Genomic DNA, 23018 nt, shown 5'->3' with positions numbered 1-23018 from the left:
TCTATTTGCGCTATTGCAGGGGTGGGCAAACTACGCCCCGGGGGGCACATTCAGCCCATCAGATATTCGAATCCGGCCCGCCAGTTGCTTTCCAAGTATTTCAACTTTTAACATACAAACTGGCAACATGACTTGCAAGTCGGGTGTCTTATTTAGTAAAAAAAAAAAAAAAAAACAACAAAACTGTAAAATTAAATGACAAAGTTTGTGTTCTGATGTTTAAAGTGCTTCTGAAAAAAATGAGAACACACAGCTGGTAGTATAACACTTTTACAGATAAAATTAGACAAAAATTATAAGCATAAAATAGTGTGTGTGTTAAATATACATATGTTTTGGGTCCCCGGACAGTCAAAATATTTGCCCACCCCTGCTCTATTGGGGGACAGGACATCTCATTTGATAATTACAACTTTAAAATATCTGACGCATACTTGTATTTTTTATCTTCTAAGTCTTAAAATGCGATTTTAGCTTTTATTGCTCGCCCTTTTAATATATGGGTGTCGGAAGTCTGGCCCCTTAGTTGTGGGCACATTAAATACTGTCTCACATAAAAACAATTGCAAAGTATTTGCTTTGTCTCCAATAATTCCTGACACGGCACATTTTGACTTATGTTGCATTGTTTTTTTGCAGGTATGAAGTAAATAAAAGTTGAAGAATATCAAATAAAGTGGCCCTCGCACACGTCTCTTTTTTTCTGGATGTTTGGACCCTGGAAGAAAATGTTTGCACACCCCTGTTTTGGAATGAAACTGGACACTTCATTTGGTACAGTCAAATACAGTCCAACTCTCACCATCTTTTCAGCACTGGCAGAAAGATTTTGATGTATTTTTTAAGGTAATATGAACCACAATGCAGTTTGATATACATATATATTTTTTTTCAATCAAAACTGAGTATTATACTTGTATGTCATGTTTGTATTTCCCCAAAATGTGCCGTGTCTTATTTGGTGCAGCTCATTGGTTTCACTGCTGCCTTCAGTTTTTTGTAGACATAGCCAAAATTCTGTAAGAGAGAAGAGAAAGTACAGGATATTCATGAAAACATATGCACTAAGCCACAATGAGTGGACGAAGCACTGTTACTTCCATCCTGACGCCTTATGACAATGCCAGGAAATGTGAAAATACCTGTATTGCAAAGTAAACAATGCCCAAATATGCGGTGATGCATCCACCTAGGAAGAGATCAAATGCAGCAGGTTTTACCCTGTAAGAAGAAAAAGGTAAGTAAACATAACATTTCAACAAACAAACATGAATACAGATATTTACCTGTACATCACTATCGGCTGGCTCATTTGATCAAAAAATGTAATATCAGGATCCCTGTGTGGAAAATGGTAGTGAATGAAATACTTGTTTCAGCACAGACGAGCTGTTGTTGTTAATCAAACCTTTTGTCCTGCCTGAAAGTATGCCTGTGGACTTGCTGTAAGTAACGTTTGAATTCCTGTTCCAGTGAGTTGACGAGCAGGATATGACTGGACTCTTTATCCATCAGCTGAGTGGCCCGAGGGACTGAGGTCAGGAAGGACATGAGACTGGATATTCGATTGTCGTGGAAGTCCTGCAGCCGCACGTTGGATCACAGATGTAAAGATGAAAAATTAAAGTGACAGCACATTGAAGTGTGAATCTTCAAAACATGTCTTTTGTCACTGTTAGATGAAAAGAGACAACACTGAAAGTATGTAATGCTTCCAAATGAACACTAGAGGTCAGCATGGTGTTCACATTCTTAGTAAGGGGCTTACCAACTGGCCCTTGAAGAGCTGCACATCTTTTGGTGAACCCTAAAAAAGACATTAATAATTGTTTTAAAGTTATGAGTCATATAAAGTATATACACAATATAGGGGTGTCCAAACATTTTCCACAGAGAGCCGCATACTGAAAATGAAATGGGTGGCTACTTTGATTACTTTATGTACTATATTATTTTTTGTAAAACGGCTTTAAAAAACTTGAGTATATTTAAAAACAAGGCTTTGATTTATCATTAGTTATTAGTATCTACATTTTAGTTTCTTTTTACTCTGTTTTTCCCCTTTTTTGGTTTAATGCGCCACAGGCTAATAAAAAACAAGTTGCAGTCGGTCCAGAGCAGGGGTGAACAAACTGTGGCACACCGGCCACATCAGGCTCGCCATGAGTCTTGATCTGGCCCACTTAGCATTTCCAGATTTTTTTTTTTTTTTTTTTAAACCTTTAACATTGAAACTGTAGCCGGCAGTGCTATTGTGGCACACTTGAGTCACCAGAATGGTCAAATGCAATCACCCTTACATTCCTGCTGCAAGGCATGCTGGGTAGCTTGTGGTACTCTTTCTCCTAACATCTATAAATAACAAAATATGTCGAGGAGGTCATCAGAGTAGAAACCAAGGAGGAGTTAACCTACTTCTGATGTCCAATGTTTTCATGTTCATAGCTCGTATTGATGTGCAGCTGGACTACCCAGCATGCCTTGCGGGAATCTTGAAATAACGCTTGCAACATGCAAGTTTATTTTAGAAGCATTTTATGAAATCTGAGCCAGCAGAAATACCAGAATATACAAATAACCACCATATTCTACTATGTCACGTCATAAGCTGCCTAAACATGTCTTTACTTGATGCTTAATTTATGCCATTATTAGATGTTTTGACTGTGCAGCTTTTATTTCTATGACAAAATTAATTGTGAATGCTAAGGGATTTTTTGGGTGTGTTTTTGTTTATTTACTTTTGGTCTGGACCAGAGTACCAGACCACAAATGTAGACACAGAGCCGATTCTCACCATGCCTGATAGATGGTACATATAACGTGCCAGTGCCTCTGCTATGATGATGCCATTGCGCTTAAGTTTCCTCAAGTCCACCTGTGAGCTGTGAAGAGACATTTGCATAGAAAGAACACATCTTTATACCACTAGGGGGCAATAATAATAATAATAATAAACATGTTTTTGACGTACACTGTGTCCAGCAAGGAGCCCCGTCGCTCAGATTTGGGGTCTTCCAGGTGAGACAGAGTGAAGCCAGGTATCCGACGCAGGCTGTAGCGTTCATGCTCCCAGGCGATTGTGGACTCCCCCAGGTTGATCTTCTTGTGGACCAACCTGGTCTTCACTCCTGGGAATCTGAAGGAAATAACCTGGGCAAAAGTGAGAAAAATTGGTTGGTTGATTTAAGTGGTGGTGCCTGTCTAATATGCCTTTTTATAAAATTCTGTTTCACCATACAATATAAAATATGCATTAAAGTGTTCATTATAAAACTTAAACTAAATTAATATCAATCAGTCATTATTCAGTCATGCTCCCTCTAGACTGAACTCTGCTTTATGGCAAATATAAATTGAAAGAAAGCCCAGCAGTGCCATCTAGTGGTGCTTTACAATCACTAGTGGTGTCTTGTCATGATTTACCTCCTCCAGATGTTGAATGAAGGCGTGCATGGGAGTATCAGGTTTAGGTGGACGGGATACATGCATGTACAGCTCATCATCATTAGCCAATGTATCCAAACACAACACAAATGCCACATTGTCATGAAGAAGACTTGACTCTGGTGAGAACATTTCAAAATGAGACAAATTTTAAAGAGCAGACAACACTCAAAACTTTGAACCGGAACCCGGAACTCACCGGCATGGTCCAGGTTCTCTTCAATCCATCTCTTTGTGCCCAGGTAATTGTACTTTCCTCCTCCAGTGAGAGAGAACATTAAATGATACCTACATGAGCAAGCATAATGACAGAAAAGTGTGGGCAAAATGTAAATATCTACTGTAGTATTTTATTTGTGACTAACCGGGGTCTGGTACTTGGACTACTGTAAAGCTTATGGAAGAGACGAGCCAGTTCTAGCAAGATGATGACACCACTTCCATTAGAGTCAGCTCCATAGGACAGCCACTGCATAACACAAACAGATGAAATAAACAGATGGATTCTCCTTAACAAAGATGTTAATTGAACTTGTTGATTACATGTAAGCTACATCTAATCCATCCTTCTCCGGAACAAGACAACTTTTACACAAACTCCATATATAGTCTAAAAAAAATCCATCCATCCATTTTCTATGCTGCTTGTTGTCACAATGAATGCGGGGGTCTTGCAAAACTTGCAAAATAACAATGCAAAATAATAAAGAATGAATGCATGGAATTTATTGATGATGCAGACATCCTGTACATCCTGGCGAGATCAAATTCAATAGTGTTTCTCACCCTCTTTATCAGCTACAGCTTACTTTGGCCCCATGGTGGGTTATTTATAGCATTCATTCATTCATTCAATTTCTACCGCTTATCCTAACAAGTGTCGTGGGGGGTGCTGGAGCCTATCCCAGCTGTCTTCGGGAGAGGCGAGGTACACCCTGGCCTGGTGGCCAGCCAATCACAGGGCACATATAGACAAACAACCATTCACACTCACATTCATACCTATGGACAATTTGGAGTGGACAATTAACCTAGCATGTTTTTGGAATGTGGGAGGAAACCGGAGTACCCGGAGAAAACCCACGCATGCACGGGGAGAACATGCAACATGTGTGGACACAGAGATGGCCGAGGGGGGAATTGAACTCGGGTCTCCTTTATGTACTGTAGACACCAAATATCACCAAATTCAAATAGTGTTGGGTGTATGGGCATGTGAGTCTGCCCATTACCAGCTCTGTCCTTCACAGGAGGATATGCTGTCTCATATATTATATATATTAATTTATTTATTTGTTTATTTATTTATTTATAACATTTACATAAGCATGAATAGTCAGACATTTCTCGATAAAGCCAACATTTTTCTAGAAGCCATTTGTCTCCTTGTATACAAACTGTATGAAATTGTACCTTTCATTATTCTTAAAGAACTTGTCTTATCTATTATCTGTTTTGGAGGTAGCAGTAGATTTTCCTTTGATATAAAGTGAGAGAAATATTAATTTTCTACTACTATTTAGAACTGAAAATAAACTTGACAGTGCAGCAAATTACGATTTGGCAAGCAGGATGTTTCTCTTGCTCATCTTATCTGATGACTTATATGTAAGTCTTGTGAATTTATGAATACAGGATAAAGGTGCCTTTTTATGGCATCATCTCAAAATATATTTTAGGAGTAAGCAGTGGTGTGCAAAGAATCTTGGGATATGGGGAGACCATGATGGATAGCAGCGATGCATACCGCAAACAATAGGACAATAAGGCTGGATCTGCAGGAACCTTCAAATTGGGGTAGACTGTCATTGGCCATCAAATGTAGCCCCCAAACATTACAGCCACTGAATTGGAGCACAGATTTATGTTTTCTTAGGCATCAAACTCACCGGTGCTAGTCCGTAGGAATCGTAATGGGCGGTGATCACAATAGTGGGTATGTCTTGGCCTGCTCCAGGAAGCACTCCCTAAATACATCCATAAATTCATAATTAGTACAGCTGTGAATAATTGGAAAAAAAAATTTTCTATCTGCATTGTGACTTACTTCCAGTGTGACCAGAGCGCTGTCTGTGATGGCCTTGATGGGAGAATTGTTGCTCACTAAGATTTGAAAGGCTGTCGCTGTCACCATACTTTGCAGGACTGCCACAGATTAAAACATATCGCACTAGTTAAAAAGTTACATGCTGTACAGTGAGTATAGTGCATGTTTCTATTATTTCTAATATCTGCTTCTTAGTAGCAGTGTCAGCTGTCACCTCGAATGAATATTGGCAAGGTCCGTGTGGATGCAGCCCGCTTGACCTCCTCATACATATAAAGAAGCTGCTCATCCTCAGGGGCCACATACACTGGCATTAGGGTCTCCTTCATCAAGGCTTCACTCTCACTTACCATGAAGGACTGGCAGACACAGAATGATATATATATTGTTTAAAAAATAGAACTGTGGAGTTGGTTGGAAAGAGCTCGTACCCGGATTGTTTCATGTGGTATACTTGAGATGTTTTGCGGCAGCAGGATGAGAATGGCAGCAGCGTTTTGTCTCTGAGCTTCATTGTAGGCTGTTGTGGTGAAGTCTGCTACCCTCATGATGACACAGCGGCGGGTCAGCATCGGCTCGTCAGAAGAGCGGGCCTCGGCTACCACAATGACACCACGGCAACCTAAATATCCATTAAAATCACCATGAATATATTCAGCCTAATCATTCCATGTCATTTGGTTCTAATGCTATCATTTTAAATATTACTAAAATGACACAAAATAACAAAACATATGTAATTATAAATAATAATTTGCATACCTAAAAAAGTAATACAAATGTGATGATATATTGATATAAAAATAATTATATTATAAAATATTATTAATTAATAATTATATTATTTTATATTAATTTACTATATTTATATGGTATTATGTTTATTAATAATTTATTATTATAAAATAAGTTAAATGCCATTGTTGTGTGAGCAGTTTTCCACAAATCGAAATCAAATAGAAAAGTTTGACAAAATATGACAAAATATGTATACAAAAAATATAAAACATAAAGGTAGGAAGAGAGTAGTAAAAATAATTTAAAATTAAATAATGAGCCTAATTAAATAAATTAAATTATAAATGAAATAAAAAATTGTGAATTGTTAAATCACCAAAATATTAAAAATGGCATCAATCCTGTGCAATCTCACATCATCTAGAATAACGAACTAGAATAACAAACATGTTGCAGCATGCCACTGTCCGTCAAAACAAAGTGAACCTTATGATCCAAGTAGAGCCAGTTATCGCTAGCGAGTTCACATATAGGACGCCACATTGATATCATTAACCCATACAAACTGACCATGTATATTATGTATTTGTTGTGAATTGTGAGGCTTACCGTGCTTCTGTTTTACCAGGTTGTAGTGTTGCATCCTGTGGGCCGTGAACTCATAGGAGGATGCAGCAGAGAGAGTGGAGCCATGCAGAGCGTGGACACAGAGCAGCAATACTATGACGACAACCTTCAAATCCTGCAAAAGCATGATGCCACGTGTTGCTTGGTGCTTGTTGTGGGGTCTTGACTATGGAAAAAAAAGCAGACAATAAGCTTCAAGCAAGGCATAGGATACACAAACTGAACTGTGTACAAAAAATAGGTTACCTTTCATGACTTGGTAGGTTTACGTATCCAAAATGAGCATTATAAAATCTATTTACTACATACTGTACATTATATATAGCAGTAGTGCTCACCTTTAATGATGCAACATAACACAACAGTATAAACACAGTAAGATTTCTCACCTCATAAAATGTTAAGGTCTCCCTCGGCTCCCCACGCTCTCGTCCCAAGTACACACTAAGTTGTCACTCAAGGCTTCTAGGTAAGCCATCATTCACCATCTGCTCCCAAGGGATCAGCTTGAGGCTAATCACAAAAACACACCCACCCCCCCACCCCAACATGGGCATACACTATCCTTGCATGTCTCCCATGATACAGAATATTGTTCATAACTGCACATTGTAGGTTTTTGTGTCCCTCTATTGAAATCTATAATAAAAATATCCTGTATATAAACACCCAAACTACTATACATACTGTATTGTTTACTGTATACAGTATATGTATCATGACATTTCAAAACGACTGGGGATTCAGTATTTATTTTTTTAACATGTTGCACTATACACAGGACTTGAGCACTGTTAAAAGTCTAAATGGAACCATTTTACAGTCATCATAAGCCTCTGACATAGAAAATAAACCATATGAATGAAATATTACACATGACTGGAAAATAATTTAAAATGTACAACTGTAAATAAATATGTTAGAAAGCAAAGATAGTAGTGAATCTACATCCTAAATGATGTACTAGTCAGAAAGTGTTCCTATAAGACCACCGCACCACATGATTGTTAAGCATCATTTACACAGTCAGTGTGAGCTGATGTTACACAACTTACTGTAAAACAGGTATCTACGCATGGCACCTTATTTGCATGACAATGTATGGATTGATGCTCAAACCGGGAATACATAATGGGCTTGGATTCGCTTCCATTCACACATTCCGAGACCAAAACCATGACTTCTCTTGTGCAAAAAAACAAAAACATCAAGCTATACTACATGGCTCGTTGTAGTATATCTAACAAATAACAAAGATGTAAACATACAGTAAGGTTTCCCAAATATTGCAACTAAGTTCTAATAATTAGGGTGTCAGCCTTAATGTTATCAAAACAGACGAACAAAAGTGATCGGCTGATGTCGAATGAATTCAAGCGGTGTAGTAAACACAAAGCGACCATGTGACAAAAGGCCACTGGCAGTGACAATACAAAGCTGTGTCTGCGGTGTAACACATAATAAATCAAATATCGGGGTGGATAAGTAGAAAACAAACATTACTAAGGAAAACTGAAGCAATACAATTATTTTACACCTTCCTTTTAAAACAAAATCTATAATACAGTATACTGCCAGAATTCACAGCAGGTACAGCAAATTGCACATATTACTTTATGCTATGCTATCTTAGCATCCTCTCAAAAGAAATTAGTAGGATTTTTGTACAAAAAGTTGATAGAAAACAAACATTTTTGAGGTTACTTAAATCTAGCGTTATTTTTTTTTATGATTATTATTCCCACAGGGCTCACACACACATGCACTAATGATGATGTTGCTGCAAAAATACCCAGTTGTGATTATAACACAATGTTTTGTACAACGTCCAACTAAATTCTTATGAGAACATGTTCCCATATGCATTGATACACAACTAAAGTACATCAGCTAAGCTGCTCTCATCACTATTATTTCAAATAATTTTTTCTACAAAATAGCATTTTAAAAATAATATTACTGTGAATGATGTCTGACTGGTGACATGTGTGCGGTACAGGGTCAACAAAAGTGGGCACATTCGACACAATGTAAACAGGCAACATGCAAAACTTTGTTTTTTTTTAACCAAAATAATGAAACAGACATATCAGAAAACTAAAATTTGGACCACTAGTAGCTTGATGGTTCAGCACTACCTTTCCGAGTTAACTGGATATACTCACACATAAACATCATGTTCATGTTAGACATATATACACAGGAAGACAAAGCTAAGAGAATCAGTATATGTGGTCTTTCATCCTATGTCCTTTCTAATTAATAGTCCTTAATGGTCCATGTGTGGGAAAAAAAGTATTATAATGAGGACAAAAACAAGTAATAGTTTTTCCTTCAACCTTATGTTTGTACCATAATTTCCCTCCACAATGCAGATGTAAGGTGCACAGGTCCAACCATAGGAGGAAGGTGCACAACATCCACCGGTTCTTGCAAAAGGTGTTACCTACCTGACACAGACCCAACAATTTGTTTTCCACTGTAAAGTGTGCAAACAGTTTCCCCACCTCTCTTTGCGGTCACTGCTGAGAAATTGGCCCAGAGCATGTGCCGGAAAGATTTTAAAGAAAAGAAATGATGCTACTGGATCTGACACGCTGTGGAGGGAGCAGCTTGGCAGCACATGCAGGTGGGGTTGACCGCTTTGGGGGGGATCAGATCCAGGTCTTCATCATCTGGAATCTCATCGAGTCGGTAGCCATCCTTCAGGAGCTGGATGTTGAGGTCCTGGTTGATTTGCTGTGGGAGAGAGAAGCAGGACTTTAAGTTGTGACCTTATCACAGAATGCGTTAATTTGTAATCATCATTGTCATAGAGAACGCATTCAATTAGGGCTACCATTTATACAGAAATGTGTCATCAAATGGCAGTTTTTAAAGTAATGGATTAAGGTAAGAGGACACTACAAAGAAATTCCCTACAGGTAGGGAAAAGGCTCTGATGACCCAAGGAAGTATGACGTGGGTTACACAGTAATAAACCTTGCTGAAGAAGGTTGAACCAAGCAACAAGAGCTGTGCTGCAAATGCCAAAGGCCCTGGCTCTTTGGCAGCTTCAATGCCAGATTGGGTGCTGATGGCAACTGCCGACCATCCTACCTTGGATAGTTTTGGGTGGGCAAAGTCAACAAACACAGACAGTCCTTCCTCAACTTCTGCACTCATCTCAACTTGTCCATCACCAACTTGTACTTCCAGACTAAGCCTCAGGAAAATTTTCCTGTTGTTCCAAGCACCAACTGCATTAATGGAATCTAAGAAAAATACCATTCACTGTTCTTGCAAGGAATTCCACCGAGACATTCAACAAGGAAAAATTGACATCAGCAGGATGCATCAACTAGATTTTGTAGAACAGTTTGCTGCCTCTGTTAAGAAGGAAATTTTGTGCCTTGCATCATGAGAAGTCTACACTAAAGAAATTGGAAAAGCTGCAAAACATCACCCATTGGCCACCTGGAGAGGGAGACCTGGAGTGGGACTCATGTGACAATGGGAGTTGATGGCCAGGTAGTGATGTTGGGTGACACAACATGAACTGAAATATAATGTGTGCATAGATACCTGGTCCCTCAGACATCTCACCTCGGCTGAGGAGTATCCTGATGACGAGTACCTGGACATGTCGAAGTCGTCATCACTGCAAAACACAGACATACACATCTCAGAAGATTGCCGCTTTCCACAGTGCAGCCATCGCAATATTGAGACGTTTAAACGCTCTTGACCAGGGGTCGGAAACCTTTCTTCTTCATTTATTTCAGACATGCATACTATGTTACATTATTCTTTCTCACATATGCACTTACAATATCTATTTATATATATATATATATATATACATATATATCCATATACATACACAAATATATACATACATATACATACACAAATATCTACATACATACATATATACATATATACACGTACACATACATGCATACACACAACACCTCATTACTACACATGTCTGAAAAGGAGCAGGAAGAAGCAAAGCTTATTAAATCCTACCCCTTCTCCACGCCATAGCAGTTACCAATTCAATAAGTTTTTGGTTTTTTTTTCCACACATATAATCACAGAATCTTACATAAGACAAAACAACAAAAGAAGAGTGGGAACATCGGACACCCCAGCAAACCCCAGAACATTGCTGAAGCACACCACCAACCCCGCCAGTCAACCCACCTGGCCCCGACCCCCCTAGCCCCTGAGTGCACCCACCGAGTGCCCAGCACCCCAGCAGTCCCCGCACACCCCGCTGCCCTCCAATAAGACGCCATTTTAGCTGGACCCACAAGTATGTGTGATCCCTGGGCGGGCCTACATTTGGATGGATTGTTTGTTCTGTTATCCAACAGACCTCTTCCTCGTGCCACAGACATGTTACCAACATGTGGTCAACGTGACACCCGATGTCCAACCATCATTTACCTCATTATTGTGAGGCCACACGGAATGCTCCCATAAGAAGCACCCACCAAGCCCGGGCGCCCCAAGCGCCATCTGCGGCTATTGAGGCCCCAGCCCAGCCAAAGAGCAGCAAGCCGCTGCTGAAGCACCTGAGACTCAGACTCACACCCCTTTCCTATCAAAGGAGCCATTTTACCCCCACGCAAATAGACTGGAGACGCAAACTGGAGACGGGTGGCGGGGGGGTTGGCGCCTCTGGCCGTGGGCGGGCTCCCCTCCAGTTCGCGGGGGCGCTCTTGTGCCCACAGGTTGTGTGGCTCTTCTGCCCTAGTGGGGTATGGTCTCCCGCCGGTCACGGGGGTGTGGCTCTCCTCCGGCCTGCTGGCGCCCTGTTGCTGGTCACTGTTGTTGTTATGGGAATTGTTGTTGCTGCTGTTTTTGTCTCTCTCTCTTAAAATCACTGTTTGATGAAGTAATTCCTATGCAGTATTTGTGCATTAAATTGTAGGGAAATAATCTTAACTGTAACCCTAAAACTGTTTTCACCACTGTATTATGGCAATATGGAGCACTGTCTACTAGTTTTTCATTGCAGGATCCGCATTTGTTGTGGAGTTTGTTGCAGTGAGATCTTTACTTAGTGCTGAATATGTAGGTTCACATGATTTATTTCTGTGTCCACCACAAACCAGTTCAGTACAGGGTGGAAGCAGACGCTGGCTCTGAGCTGCTTCTGCCTCTGTAAATCCTCACCCCACTATCCACTAATCCGGCGCCCCCGGGAGAGGCTTTGCCCCCTTTTGGAATCCCTACTGTTCCAACTCTCTCAAGTGGCTCTGTGGATTAATGTACTGTAACATGGTGAGACCCACAACACTACAAATCCACCGCTTCCGTCTTAAGTCAGGCATTTTGTGGCTGTTTAAAATGGTTCTCTTAAAAAGGTGAAGTCACATACCTGTCGGTGTCCAGTGCTACGAGGGGCTTCTCATCTGGGCTCTGGTCTAGAGAGGAGTAGCCTTTATTTGGCACAACCAACCTGCAAAATGAACAGGAAAAAAAAATCACTCGCACGCATTAAACCAAACTATTATCTTCTCCCTCGAAAACAAAATCCAGGCTGACACCATTTGTGCTGTGTTTTGTACAGTGTTTTAATTTGATACACTGTTTTATTTTAGTCTTCAACTTTACCATACGGAGACCACTGAATTCTGTATATTTCGTGTGAAACAAAAATATAAATCATAGAGCATGCATGTGAATGGTTGTTTGTCTATATGCGCCCTGTGATTGGCTGGCCACCAGTCCAGGGTGTACCCCACCTCTCGCCCGTAGACAGCTGGGATAGGCTCCAGCATGCCTGCAACCCTAGTGAGGATAAGCAGTACAGAAAATGGATTGATGGGTGGATGTTCGAGAGGCTATATTAATTCCATGTAGAGTATTTTTACATTCAATAAGGACATAGACAAAAACAGGTAGACTTGTTTCATAACCTTCAATAGTCAAAGAAAGACTGCAGTTTTTTGGAATTTTGCTCATCCACAATCCTTATGTGAGACATGAACATGTGTCTCTCTTTTCTAATTGCACTTATATAGCTTTCTGGAAGTTTGGGTAATGCTTAAAAGGATCAAAATACAGCAAAATACTGTAAAGTACTATTGTCCCGTTATGCACAGTCATGAGTTGTCTCTTTTTACCTGTTTGTATATATTTGCATCAAAAAGAGAATGACATGTTTGCGGATGATGGCCAAAATTCCAAAAAAAGTGGAGTTTTGGCCATTAAGATTATCAGTATGCCAAAGTGGCTTCAAGGTACTCGCTAGCCTTGCATATATTTTCACTAATCCGCAAGAGAGTGGGGATTAGACAGATGAGCCAGTTGTCGATATTGTGGGTTGCACTGTGTTTATGCTCGGAATCGCCAGCACCATTCAGAGAACACAAACAAGCCTGTGTGGGGTTTGTTTTTTTTTTATTGTACTCTCTCTGTAGCATTAGCAAGTTTGATGGATTCCACAGCCGGTTGGAAGCAAATCAGATGTGTCCTTGTGCTTTAAATTTTCAGTGGAGGGGCTGTATTGTGAAATCAATAGACAAAAAAAAAACACTAGAAATACAAGGTCTGGGAGGCAGAACAAGAGAGAAAGTTACAAACTAAACTTGTTACCTTGTTCTAGCATTCTTCTTAGGTTGTTGATTGACAGGACTACCCACAGTGCCATTCTTCACTGAGCCCTTCCTGGCAAGATCTCTCTGTTTCTCTGGGCAACCACAGGATGCAAGCATGTCAATAAGCAGCAACTAAATTTCGTGTCATGAATAGATCAGTGTTTTCCAATACTAATCCAACATTACACCTTCTATGTACAATTTCAATACAAGCTTGGCCCTAAATTATAACATTCATAAAAAGTCTAAGGACGAAAGTACATGCAATTACTATATTCAATGTATAATATCTGACTTTTTTGTGATGATTTCCACTGTGTTGATTTTGTTACCTATCTGAACTTGAAGTGGTGAGGGTTTGTAGTTTATGGCCACTGTCTCTGCTTTGGCATCGGGATCGGTTTCTGAGTTAGAGGAAGCTGCTGGATCCTAGAAGGAAAAAAAAAAAAAAAAAAAAAGAGTAAAGCATTCTGGTGTTTATTCCACAAGCACACACAATTTAGCACATTCTGATGCACCCTCAAGCTAAACACACACATTACCAGAATAACATAAAGCCCACAAAATCAGGGCTCTTTAGATGGGGCTTGCGTCCAACACCCCGGCAGTAACTGCATTGCTTGAGGACAACTATAGTTGCAATGGTTTTGCAGCATCAATAGGCCTGAGTGTTCTGCCTTTGCAGCTCTGGCTCTTTCTGTGTGAGCGCTGATGGCATGAAGAGGAGGTCGTGGGAGAACAGAGGGGGCTCCTGTTCCAACCAGGGCGTGAACAGATTGAGAGGGGAGCAAGGGGTCATGCTAGGCCTGCGCTGCTTACAGAGCTGCACATTATGTTCATGCGAAAACCCTCCACTGTTGCAACAGGAGTGACTCCGGCAGGGCACATGGGTGCAAAGCAAATACCCAGCATACACTGTGGTGTTGCACGGATGTGCCAATGAATGAAAAAGGGAGTTTAATCTGTGCTACGTCAAAAGTATTGCTGCATATCTACTGAGATCCAATCAGCAAGTCATTCTGCTGAAAAAACAATATAAAGTCAGACAAACGCGACAAAATTGATAAGATGGGCGCTTCACAGTGCAAATGGATAATGACTCTAAACATACTATGAAAACAATTCACTACTTCTTGAGGGCAAAGGAGAGAGAACAAGCAAATAAAGCATGATTTTAGTATGTAGCAAATAAAGTTGACTGCAGGGAAAGCCTCACAAAGTATCTCCATGGTTGAAACTTGGCTGCATAGGATCCAGACTGGGTATCAAAAATAAATCAGAATCAGAATCACCTTTATTGTCATTGTATTGCATACAAAAATTTAAAATAATTTAATGATTATGTTAAATCACTTTGTCCATATGCTATTCAGTGCCTATTGACATAACATGTCTGTAATTTGTAAAATAATGCCTTTTTTTATATTTAAGCTAGACTTCAATGACATATTGAATATGTTACTACAAAACAGGGGTGCAACTCATAAAACCGCCCTTGTGCCAAAAATTCTGGACCTAAACTTGAAATCTTGCAATTCTCTCTTCAGCTGACTTCCAAAATAATTGTGTTATGGAACAAGAACTTTGCCTCATTGTCAACGTTTAAGAAAAAATAAATATGAAATATGTACAGTATCTATGAAAATATATACATTATTTTGAATATTTGATTCAAACAAGTGGAACCTCATTTAGTGTCCGTCCTGATTAACATGTTTTTTTAGTTAATGTTGACAATTCTATGTAAAACTTTGAGTGGAATTGTGTTCTTAATGTATTTTTAATCACACAATATTCTGTTAGCATACTTACCTTACAAACAAAATGATAACCGGAATCAGAAGTCGGCTATGCCGCAGTTGACTCTCAAAAACATTAACACAAAACATGTTTTTACCCAGATAAAACAATTCCAAGTTGATGTAAAGGACGAATGAAAAAAATATTGAAGGTTAATTTTACTTTCATCAAAGAGGTGGCTGTTCCCATCAACATCTTTTGTCATGAGTTATTTCTTACATTCAATAGTGTTCACATTTTGGCTTTTTATGGGAAAACATTTGGTTCTGCTGTATATTGGTAAAGTTTGGCTTAAGTGAATGCTTAAGATAAATAACAAAAAGTCCTAAAAGCGTAATTTGAACTGGAAGAACCTCAATAGCATTCAAAACATCAACCATAATTCTCTGCAGGACATCATTAAAAAGATTTATGAGCTTACATTTGGCAGCAGCAGAGGCTTTTTTCGATGCAATCAAAAATAAAACCTGGCCTACTGCCCTGACCTTTCACACCTATCATATACGTAAGTACACACACACATGAGAAATGTGATGTTTTCTTGATGTATCCGTTTCATTACACTGATCCTCCTTTACTGCTTCCTGACGAAGACAGCGCCACAAGGTTGCTGACGCAGCACAGACTCTAGAGATTGCAGGGATTACACATCATGGTGTTCCACTGACCAATAGCAAGGAGGACTAACACATCAGGTGACCATGAATGACAATGGCAACTGCTCTGTTACATAGTGTTCTAACTTCCTACACAGCAATCTGTTATAATTAGAGTTCAACTTTGCCAAACCTTTAAAATGCATTCAATATTCAGATGTGTTTTTGATGTGTGTGTGTGAGTGTGAGCATGCGTAGCAGGTGCCAAGCTGATTATTCATTCTGAATGACAATGAAGTGGTTAGCATTACAAAGGACCAGCCATATGTGCCATGAACACAATCAGATAGGGTGGAAATATAAAAGTGAGTGACTACCCCAAGAAGGCGACAAAACACACGCTCTTAAAGACAAGCGTGTTGTCTACAAAAGCATACATATCAAATCTGTATGGGTTAGTACAATTATTGTTGCAAGTCACACTCTTAATTTTCTGTAATTTTAGCCTCAGGGCTGGTAGGGCTCATTCTGCATGCATTTACTTTGAATAGGGCAGCCATCTCTCCTTTTTTATCTTCAGCCCTAGGCAAACATTGTTTGAGGGAGCTTAGTTTAAAGTGTAAAATCCACAGCTTGTGTAAGGAGGTACAATTTAGTATGGATATAAAAGCTAAGAATAGAAAATGACGTAAAGTATTGTGTATTGCTGAATAGTACACAGAAAACATGACTCTTATGACTTCCTATTTGTGACGTATACTTGTCATATGACTATTTAAAAATGGAAACGTGAAAAGTGTTGCAGTTTAGCTCATGTTGATCCTTTTTGGTTCCGACCCAAGTACGTCACCACATGACGAAATGTGATCGTAATGGGATAAAGCAGCATTACATGTAAACACGTACATACTCCGCGTTGACTGAATAGATGTGATTTTAGTGACTAGGAACTAGTAGGTAGTATAATGTGTTGTTTATTAGCCAGTTTCATCCCGTTTGGGGCGAGACTTGGCAGCGATGCTCTTATTCGTTAATCAATCTGACGTTATGGTTGCTTCCCATCCCAAATACAACTGGTGCTAAGCTGCGATGCTAACGCTCGGATCCCTGACTATACATATATACAACAAATATATGGGGGAAAGGCGCGTATGAAACATTACATTTCCATGTAATTCAATGAGATGATGGTTACCATGCAGATGTATATTTGCTTCCTTACCAAAGGTTGCGTCTCTCCGTTGACTGGAGGTACCTGGAACCTGTCGATTTCTTCCATCATTTTGACAAAAACGTAATTGTAACGGTTCAGTATTTAGCATAAATAATGTTAGACGTCTTAAGTATCCCGGTTCGAGATGCTCAGCTGTCGGAATCCTTCGTTATGCGACATTATAGCGGTTGGTTTTCCTCCATCCCGACAGAGGTGACTCGACAGCAAAACAGCAGCACCGCCTAACTTCCGGGTTTGTTAAATATTCATGAGCACCCTGTCCAATCAGAGAGAAGATCATAATGAAGTGCGCAATGAAGAAAATCCCTGCTTGTACTCACTTTTATTTACATAATTAACACCTAACCAATCAGTTTTAGTTGACAATGTAATTCAACAAAACAACTGTGAAACGGATGACGATGGAACACTGTCCTGCTGTTATTCTGTGAATTGTTAAATAAAATGTCGTACTGTGGACGCACATTATGACTTTAGGCCATGTTTGCATTGTATGCAGTACTGCAATGCATCTTTGGGTGGCAGTATTGCACACATTTGACAAGCTGGTCGTCCAGGTAACCAATACACAGCAGCCTATCTTGAAATACTGAAACTTTTCTCTGTCGTTTGACGTAAATTTAATCCATCACACAAGAAAACGTGTTAGATATGCCGACTAGTAACGTTACAGCGCCTGTGAAAAAGGTAAGGTTAAAAACTCAACGTGGTGTTCAGTGAATGAGACAGTGTGAATAACACTGCTGCTAAGTAAACTTATTTCTAATTCGATTCAACATCTTTTGTTTTAATGATCAGAAGGTACTTGGTGCAAAGTCACAAAAGACTACTAATAAAAGAAAGGTGAGTCACGTGAAAGGCAAAAATTTACTGTCAAGTATTTGGCTTAAAATGGTCTAATTAATACGACATTGCAACATTTTAGGAGGAGGAAGATGACAATGGTGATTATGGTTGGGAAGAAAGAGCCCAAGGGAAACTTATTAAACCTACAGATCAATTGGATCTCACTGATACTGTAAGACGAGTCATCATTTTATCATCAGTTACCGATTATTACCAATTAGTCAGATATGAACTGTTTACTTTTTCTGTGAATACATTAGGAACTGAAAGATGAAATAACAAGGATCCTGACAGCAAAAAATCCACATGCTCCTCAAAATATAGTCCGATACAGCTTCAAGGTAAGAAAATTGTATTGTTTCGTTTTAAAGGGTCCCGTGTGAAAAGGTGCTGCTGTTTCTGAATAAAGAGCTTGAAGCGCCGAAGAACTGGAGTCTGAGGCGGGGTGTCGAACTCGGGAGCAAATTTTATTCTTTTGTGAAACATGAACTCAGACTCGTAACTCCGTAAGAAACAACAATACACCGACTGCCATAACAGAGCACCCTCCCTTCACGCTCAACCCTCCGGGTGGCAACTACTCCTCTATCAATAGTTCCGGGGTGAATTATGTACCAGTAAACTAGCACTACAAGATGGAAATTAAAAATGTGTTTTTTTTTATCGAAAAAATACCAGTCATCAAAATAATCACACTTTCATAAATCACCCATCCAAGGACCCAAGGTCTTGACCTCCTCCTTGAACCTCTTTGACTTCTATTCTCATTGTTGCTTTTCAAGGAAGGTGCTTTCAAGCTGACCAGTGTCGTTGATCAACTGGCTGTCCACTTTGTTTTGGATGGTTGTCTCATACATCAGGACTCTGATGAGGCCCGTAGGCTGGCAGCCAATGAAGACTTCCCTGAAGGTGCCTGCTGAACCCTGACATATTTTGTTTTTCTCTGTCTCTAAATATGTGTGTCAAACCGGGCAGTCTCGTATTATTTTATTGTAGTTCACATCTTCCGCCACCAGGTGACACTATAAACTTGTAATGTACGAGATGGCACTAAAAAGTGATATACTGCACAGTAGTGATTGATTAATAGTTGTTTCTGATGTGTCCAGAGACAGCAACAGTCGATGCTGGACCAGAGGAAGAGAAACCTGAAGTATTGGTAAATTAAATAATTTATGTTGAGAAATGTTTTTCATATGTCTTTCTATCAACAGTGTGATTTTTAGCTCCTGTTTGTTTTCTATTCAGGATACGTCTGGGGATGGAGGTGAGGAGGATGATGCTGGAGAAGATGACAGACCAGACAGTGTTGCCTCCAAAACAAACAATCAGGAGCCAAAATGTACAAACCAGTTCAACTTCATCGAAAGAGCCTCTCAAACCCTCAATAATGCACTGCGGGTATGAAGGACAAAGTTTTAATATAACAGTGTTGATGACATAACAACAATGCAAAGGTTAACTATTGTCTTCCTGCAGGACAGAGGCTGCCAGACTGTACCTCCACCGCGCTGCAACTACTCCGCCACTGCTAGTCAGGTAGTGATTTGTAAAAGCATCTTTACCTCACCTCCTTTTTTTAATGCTTATAAAATGCTCATTCTTGCATCTTTGCAGTGGGACATATATGATGCATACACGGAGGAGCTGCACAAACAAGAAATGAAAAAAGACAAGCAGAAATCCAAGAAAGATGGTGACAAAAACAAAAAAAAGATTATGCTGGTTGATACACCGGTAAATCACATGACTACCAAAATCTTCTTTTTTGCCTTGTACCTATGTATTATTATAATAATAATGTAATATTATTATTGTCTTCACTTTATTCATAGGGAACATTTCATTTTCCAATCACTGATAGTGTTTATATCTGTAGAGCGATGACAACCACCACATGACCACTGCAATCAAGCTCTTGGAACGAATGGTCAATCAGAATACATGTAATGAAATAGCACAAGGTATTGTTTATTATTCAGATTATATGTATATATATTTAAATATATATATATATAATCTGCCACTGTATTATTATTGTATTTTTTCTTGGATGTCATTTCAGATTTTAAATACTTTGAGGACGCAGCAGATGAATTCAGGGAGCAGGAGGGCACTCTTCTCCCCTTGTGGAAGTTCCAGTATGACAAAGCCAAAATGATGTGTGTCACTGCCCTCTGCTGGTAGGTTTTCAATGTCAAGACAATGTCATTTATAAAACAGAAGATTATAACAGTAATGATGACTGTATTGTTTTACAGGAATGAAAAATATCCAGATCTTTTTGCTGTGGGATTAGGATCATGTAAGTCTACCACACGCCACATATTTTCTTATAATGACTAATATTATATAAACACTTTATTTGTATTTAATTTTTCTCTGAAGATGACTTCAGCAAACAAGGCCGTGGGATGCTTCTCTTCTACACATTGAAGAACTCTACCTTCCCTGAGTACATCTTCCCTACAAGTTCTGGCGTCCTGTGCCTGGATATCCATAAACAACATTCCTACTTGGTGGCTGTAGGCTTCTATGACGGCTGTGTGTGTGTGTACAACTTGAAGAAGAAAGGACTAGACCCTGAGTATAAGAGTACTGCTAATACCGGCAAGCACACCGACCCTGTGTGGCAGGTAAAAGTCATTCAATTAATCGATGGTGCTTTCATTTCATTTCAATTAATTGTGGATTTTTAATTAGGTACGCTGGCAAAATGATGACATGGACAACAACCACAATTTCTATTCTGTGTCGTCTGACGGCCGTGTTGTGTCTTGGACGCTCATTAAGGTTTGTTTAGTGACGGCGTAGTCAAAGCTTTCTTCAACAAGTTGCCGGTATCAAATATATTTGCCATGTATTATTGACAATTTACAAAGTCTTTGTCTGTTGATGAGTAAAAATTCTATATTATACATCTTCTTCTTTCTCTTTGGGCTTTTCCCTTCAGGGGTCGCCACAGCAAATTAATCTCCATCTGCATCTGTCTCCCTCGCACCAGCTACCCTCATGTCCTCCTTTATTACATCCATAAACCTACTCTTTGGTCTTCCTCTACGCCTCCTAACTGGGAGCATCCTTCGACTAATATATTCACTATCTCTCCTCTGGACATGTCCCAACCATCTCAGTCTGGCCGATAACTGACTTAATTCCTGACTCATTCCTGATCCTATCTATCCTGGTCACTCCCAATGAGAACCTCAGTATCCTACCTTGCAGCTCTAAACACAGCATCCTTCTACCAATATATTCACTATCTCTCCTTTTTATCTCCAAGGCCTCTAACATGTAATGTCACCCTGATCCTATCCATCCTGGTCACTCCCAATGAGAACCTGAGCATCCTCATCTCTGCTACCTCCGGTTCTGCTTCCTGTCTTTTCCTCAGTGGCACTGTCTCTAGACCAAACAACATCATTGTTTTTCCTTTCATTTTAGTTATTTTAGTTTTTAGACATCACCTCACACTTTTCTCCACCCGTTCCATCCTGCCTGCACACGCTTCTTCAACTCCTATAAAATTCTATATTATACATATACCGTATTTTCAGGACTATAAGTTGCACTTTTTTTCATAGGTTGGCTGTTCCTGCGACTTATAAATGAAAAAACTGTTTATGTTACATAAACACTGGACACCTTTTCTGTTCATGTTTATTTTTCATGTAGCTGAATAAGCATTGTATTAGCATATCTTACACCTATTCAGCCTGTTCTCTATTCTTTTATTGTTAGAACTTGCCTTCCAAGAGGACGTAATGTCTGTTTTGGTCAATAAATTACCCGCAAAAAATGCGACTTATATTCCAGTGCGACTTATATGTATGCTTTTTTTTTTACCTAATTGTGCATTTTTGGCATTGTGCGACTTATACCCCAGAGCAGTATATGTGTAATATAATATTTAAAACACTCTGTCCATCATTTCATCGGGACAACATACTGTTATGTACATTTTTACGTTATGATATTCACATGCATAAGTGTGCATATTTCAATGTTGATGTATGTGTAACTGCATCATAATGTATTATTGTATGCATTGTTACAGAATGAGCTGGTCTTCTCAGATGCTATCAAGCTAAAGCTGACTGACGCAGTGTCTGATGGCCCAGATGGTATTCAGGAGCTCACCACTGGTGAGATTATTGCCACATCGAAAATCTATAACTCCTATTTCTCACCGGCCGGTTTCTGTAATTGCTGATGGAAATGCCTTGTACCTGATGTCTATACAGCTGGTGGTACATGCTGCGACTTCCACAAACAGATTGACTGTCTCTTCCTTGTTGGCACCGAGGAGGGTAAAATACACAAGGTATGTTGGAAGGATTTATTCCACTTGCCAAGATTTGTCTGTCCATGAAGCGTCAGTGGCTTTAAATACAACAACTGTGCCCATAAGCCATAAAGCTTATTTAGTCTGAATGGATGCAATCACACCTGCATTACACATTGTCTTAAGGATTCAATGACCATGTTGACAATACACAAATTTAGCTGTTTTTTTTAAAATATCGTTCCAATATCACCTTTGGTCTAAATGAAGACTTTGCTTTCATTCCTTAGTGCTCCAAGAATTACTCGAGCCAATATCTAGAGACGTATGATGCCCACAATATGGCAGTGGATGCGGTAAAGTGGAATCCCTACCACCCAAAGGTTTTTATGTCGTGCAGTTCGGACTGGACCGTAAAGATCTGGGACCATACTGTCAAGTAAGACAAATGATGGATGAAATATTAGAAAAAAGCGTGACGTGCATATAGATGTCTACATTATGGAAGTTAAGCTTTATATTATACTCATAGCAACAGAGAGTCCTGGCACCACACAAACATGGTAGAGATATTGCACATAAAAAAACATCATTTATTCATTCATTCATTTTCTACCGCTTTTTCCTCACGAGGGTCGCGGGGGTGCTGGAGCCTATCCAACTAAGAATGTTGGAAAAAAGTTGGTGATTATTCATTCATTTTCTACCGCTTATCCTCACGAGGGTTTGCAGAGGGTGCTGGAGCCTATCCCAGCTGTCTTGAGGCGAGAGGCAGGGTACACCCTGGACTGGTGGCCAGCCAATC

General features: G+C 39.6%; 3 protein-coding genes across 4 annotated transcripts in view; 1 reads left to right on the top strand and 2 right to left on the bottom strand.

Annotated features, from left to right (window-relative positions):
- Positions 1 to 333: 333 nt before the first annotated feature.
- LOC131129815 (BOS complex subunit ncln) lies at positions 334 to 7345 on the bottom strand. Its single transcript, XM_058073706.2, has 16 exons — positions 7249 to 7345; positions 6842 to 7025; positions 5926 to 6116; positions 5709 to 5853; positions 5495 to 5592; positions 5337 to 5414; positions 3813 to 3916; positions 3647 to 3735; positions 3427 to 3566; positions 2975 to 3153; positions 2798 to 2885; positions 1769 to 1807; positions 1409 to 1581; positions 1287 to 1340; positions 1143 to 1221; positions 334 to 1017 (listed from the first exon to the last, which is right to left on the bottom strand). Exons 2-16 carry the CDS (start codon positions 6984 to 6986, stop codon positions 955 to 957), a joined length of 1665 nt encoding a protein of 554 aa, XP_057929689.2. The 5' UTR covers positions 6987 to 7025; positions 7249 to 7345; the 3' UTR covers positions 334 to 954.
- Positions 7346 to 7595: 250 nt separating this feature from the next.
- Positions 7596 to 17331, bottom strand: fam219aa (family with sequence similarity 219 member Aa). 2 transcript variants are annotated; one of them, XM_058060295.2, is made up of 6 exons: positions 17071 to 17331; positions 13785 to 13881; positions 13451 to 13544; positions 12231 to 12311; positions 10424 to 10499; positions 7596 to 9598 (listed from the first exon to the last, which is right to left on the bottom strand). In XM_058060295.2, exons 1-6 carry the CDS (start codon positions 17128 to 17130, stop codon positions 9440 to 9442), a joined length of 567 nt encoding a protein of 188 aa, XP_057916278.1. In that variant the 5' UTR covers positions 17131 to 17331; the 3' UTR covers positions 7596 to 9439. The 2 variants fall into 2 exon arrangements, with proteins under 2 accessions (XP_057916278.1, XP_057916356.1); XM_058060373.2 differs by having other exon boundaries at positions 10445 to 10499; positions 17071 to 17328.
- A 296-nt stretch (positions 17332 to 17627) lies between these two features.
- The window catches only part of dnai1.2 (dynein, axonemal, intermediate chain 1, paralog 2), a 17463-nt gene continuing 12072 nt past the window's right edge, over positions 17628 to 23018 (top strand). Inside the window, exons 1-17 of the mRNA XM_078794835.1 lie at positions 17628 to 17769; positions 17881 to 17925; positions 18008 to 18100; positions 18189 to 18269; positions 18711 to 18837; positions 19038 to 19087; positions 19177 to 19329; positions 19408 to 19467; positions 19546 to 19665; positions 19808 to 19892; positions 19994 to 20111; positions 20190 to 20233; positions 20317 to 20564; positions 20632 to 20721; positions 21986 to 22073; positions 22173 to 22252; positions 22504 to 22652. Of these exons, the coding sequence (XP_078650961.1) occupies positions 17734 to 17769; positions 17881 to 17925; positions 18008 to 18100; positions 18189 to 18269; positions 18711 to 18837; positions 19038 to 19087; positions 19177 to 19329; positions 19408 to 19467; positions 19546 to 19665; positions 19808 to 19892; positions 19994 to 20111; positions 20190 to 20233; positions 20317 to 20564; positions 20632 to 20721; positions 21986 to 22073; positions 22173 to 22252; positions 22504 to 22652 (1667 nt within the window). The 5' untranslated portion in view covers positions 17628 to 17733. The remainder of the gene's footprint in view (positions 17770 to 17880; positions 17926 to 18007; positions 18101 to 18188; positions 18270 to 18710; positions 18838 to 19037; positions 19088 to 19176; positions 19330 to 19407; positions 19468 to 19545; positions 19666 to 19807; positions 19893 to 19993; positions 20112 to 20189; positions 20234 to 20316; positions 20565 to 20631; positions 20722 to 21985; positions 22074 to 22172; positions 22253 to 22503; positions 22653 to 23018) is intronic.

This window comes from Doryrhamphus excisus, linkage group LG11 (assembly GCF_037039965.1).
Source record: "Doryrhamphus excisus strain RoL-2023G ecotype Guam linkage group LG11, RoL_Dexc_Guam_v1.1, whole genome shotgun sequence".
Taxonomy (NCBI): Eukaryota; Metazoa; Chordata; class Actinopteri; order Syngnathiformes; family Syngnathidae; genus Doryrhamphus; species Doryrhamphus excisus.
Note: the sequence above shows the minus strand (reverse complement) of the source record. Positions and strands in the feature narration are given on the sequence as shown.

Bases quoted from the DNA above. Each gene is read 5' to 3' on its own strand.
- LOC131129815 (XM_058073706.2), bottom strand. From the start codon at position 6,986: ATGCTTTTGCAGGATTTGAAGGTTGTCGTCATAGTATTGCTGCTCTGT. The intron at 6,117-6,841 runs GTAAGCCTCACA...ATGGATATTTAG, and splicing joins CCTGGTAAAACAGAAGCACG to GTTGCCGTGGTGTCATTGTG. The intron at 1,808-2,797 runs GTGAGAATCGGC...TGTCTTTTTTAG, and splicing joins TGTACCATCTATCAGGCATG to GGTTCACCAAAAGATGTGCA.
- fam219aa (XM_058060295.2), bottom strand. From the start codon at position 17,130: ATGATGGAAGAAATCGACAGGTTCCAGGTACCTCCAGTCAACGGAGAG. The intron at 13,882-17,070 runs GTAAGGAAGCAA...TTTTCCTTCTAG, and splicing joins ACGGAGAGACGCAACCTTTG to GATCCAGCAGCTTCCTCTAA. The intron at 10,500-12,230 runs GTATGTGACTTC...TGTGTTTTGCAG, and splicing joins GTAGCACTGGACACCGACAG to TGATGACGACTTCGACATGT.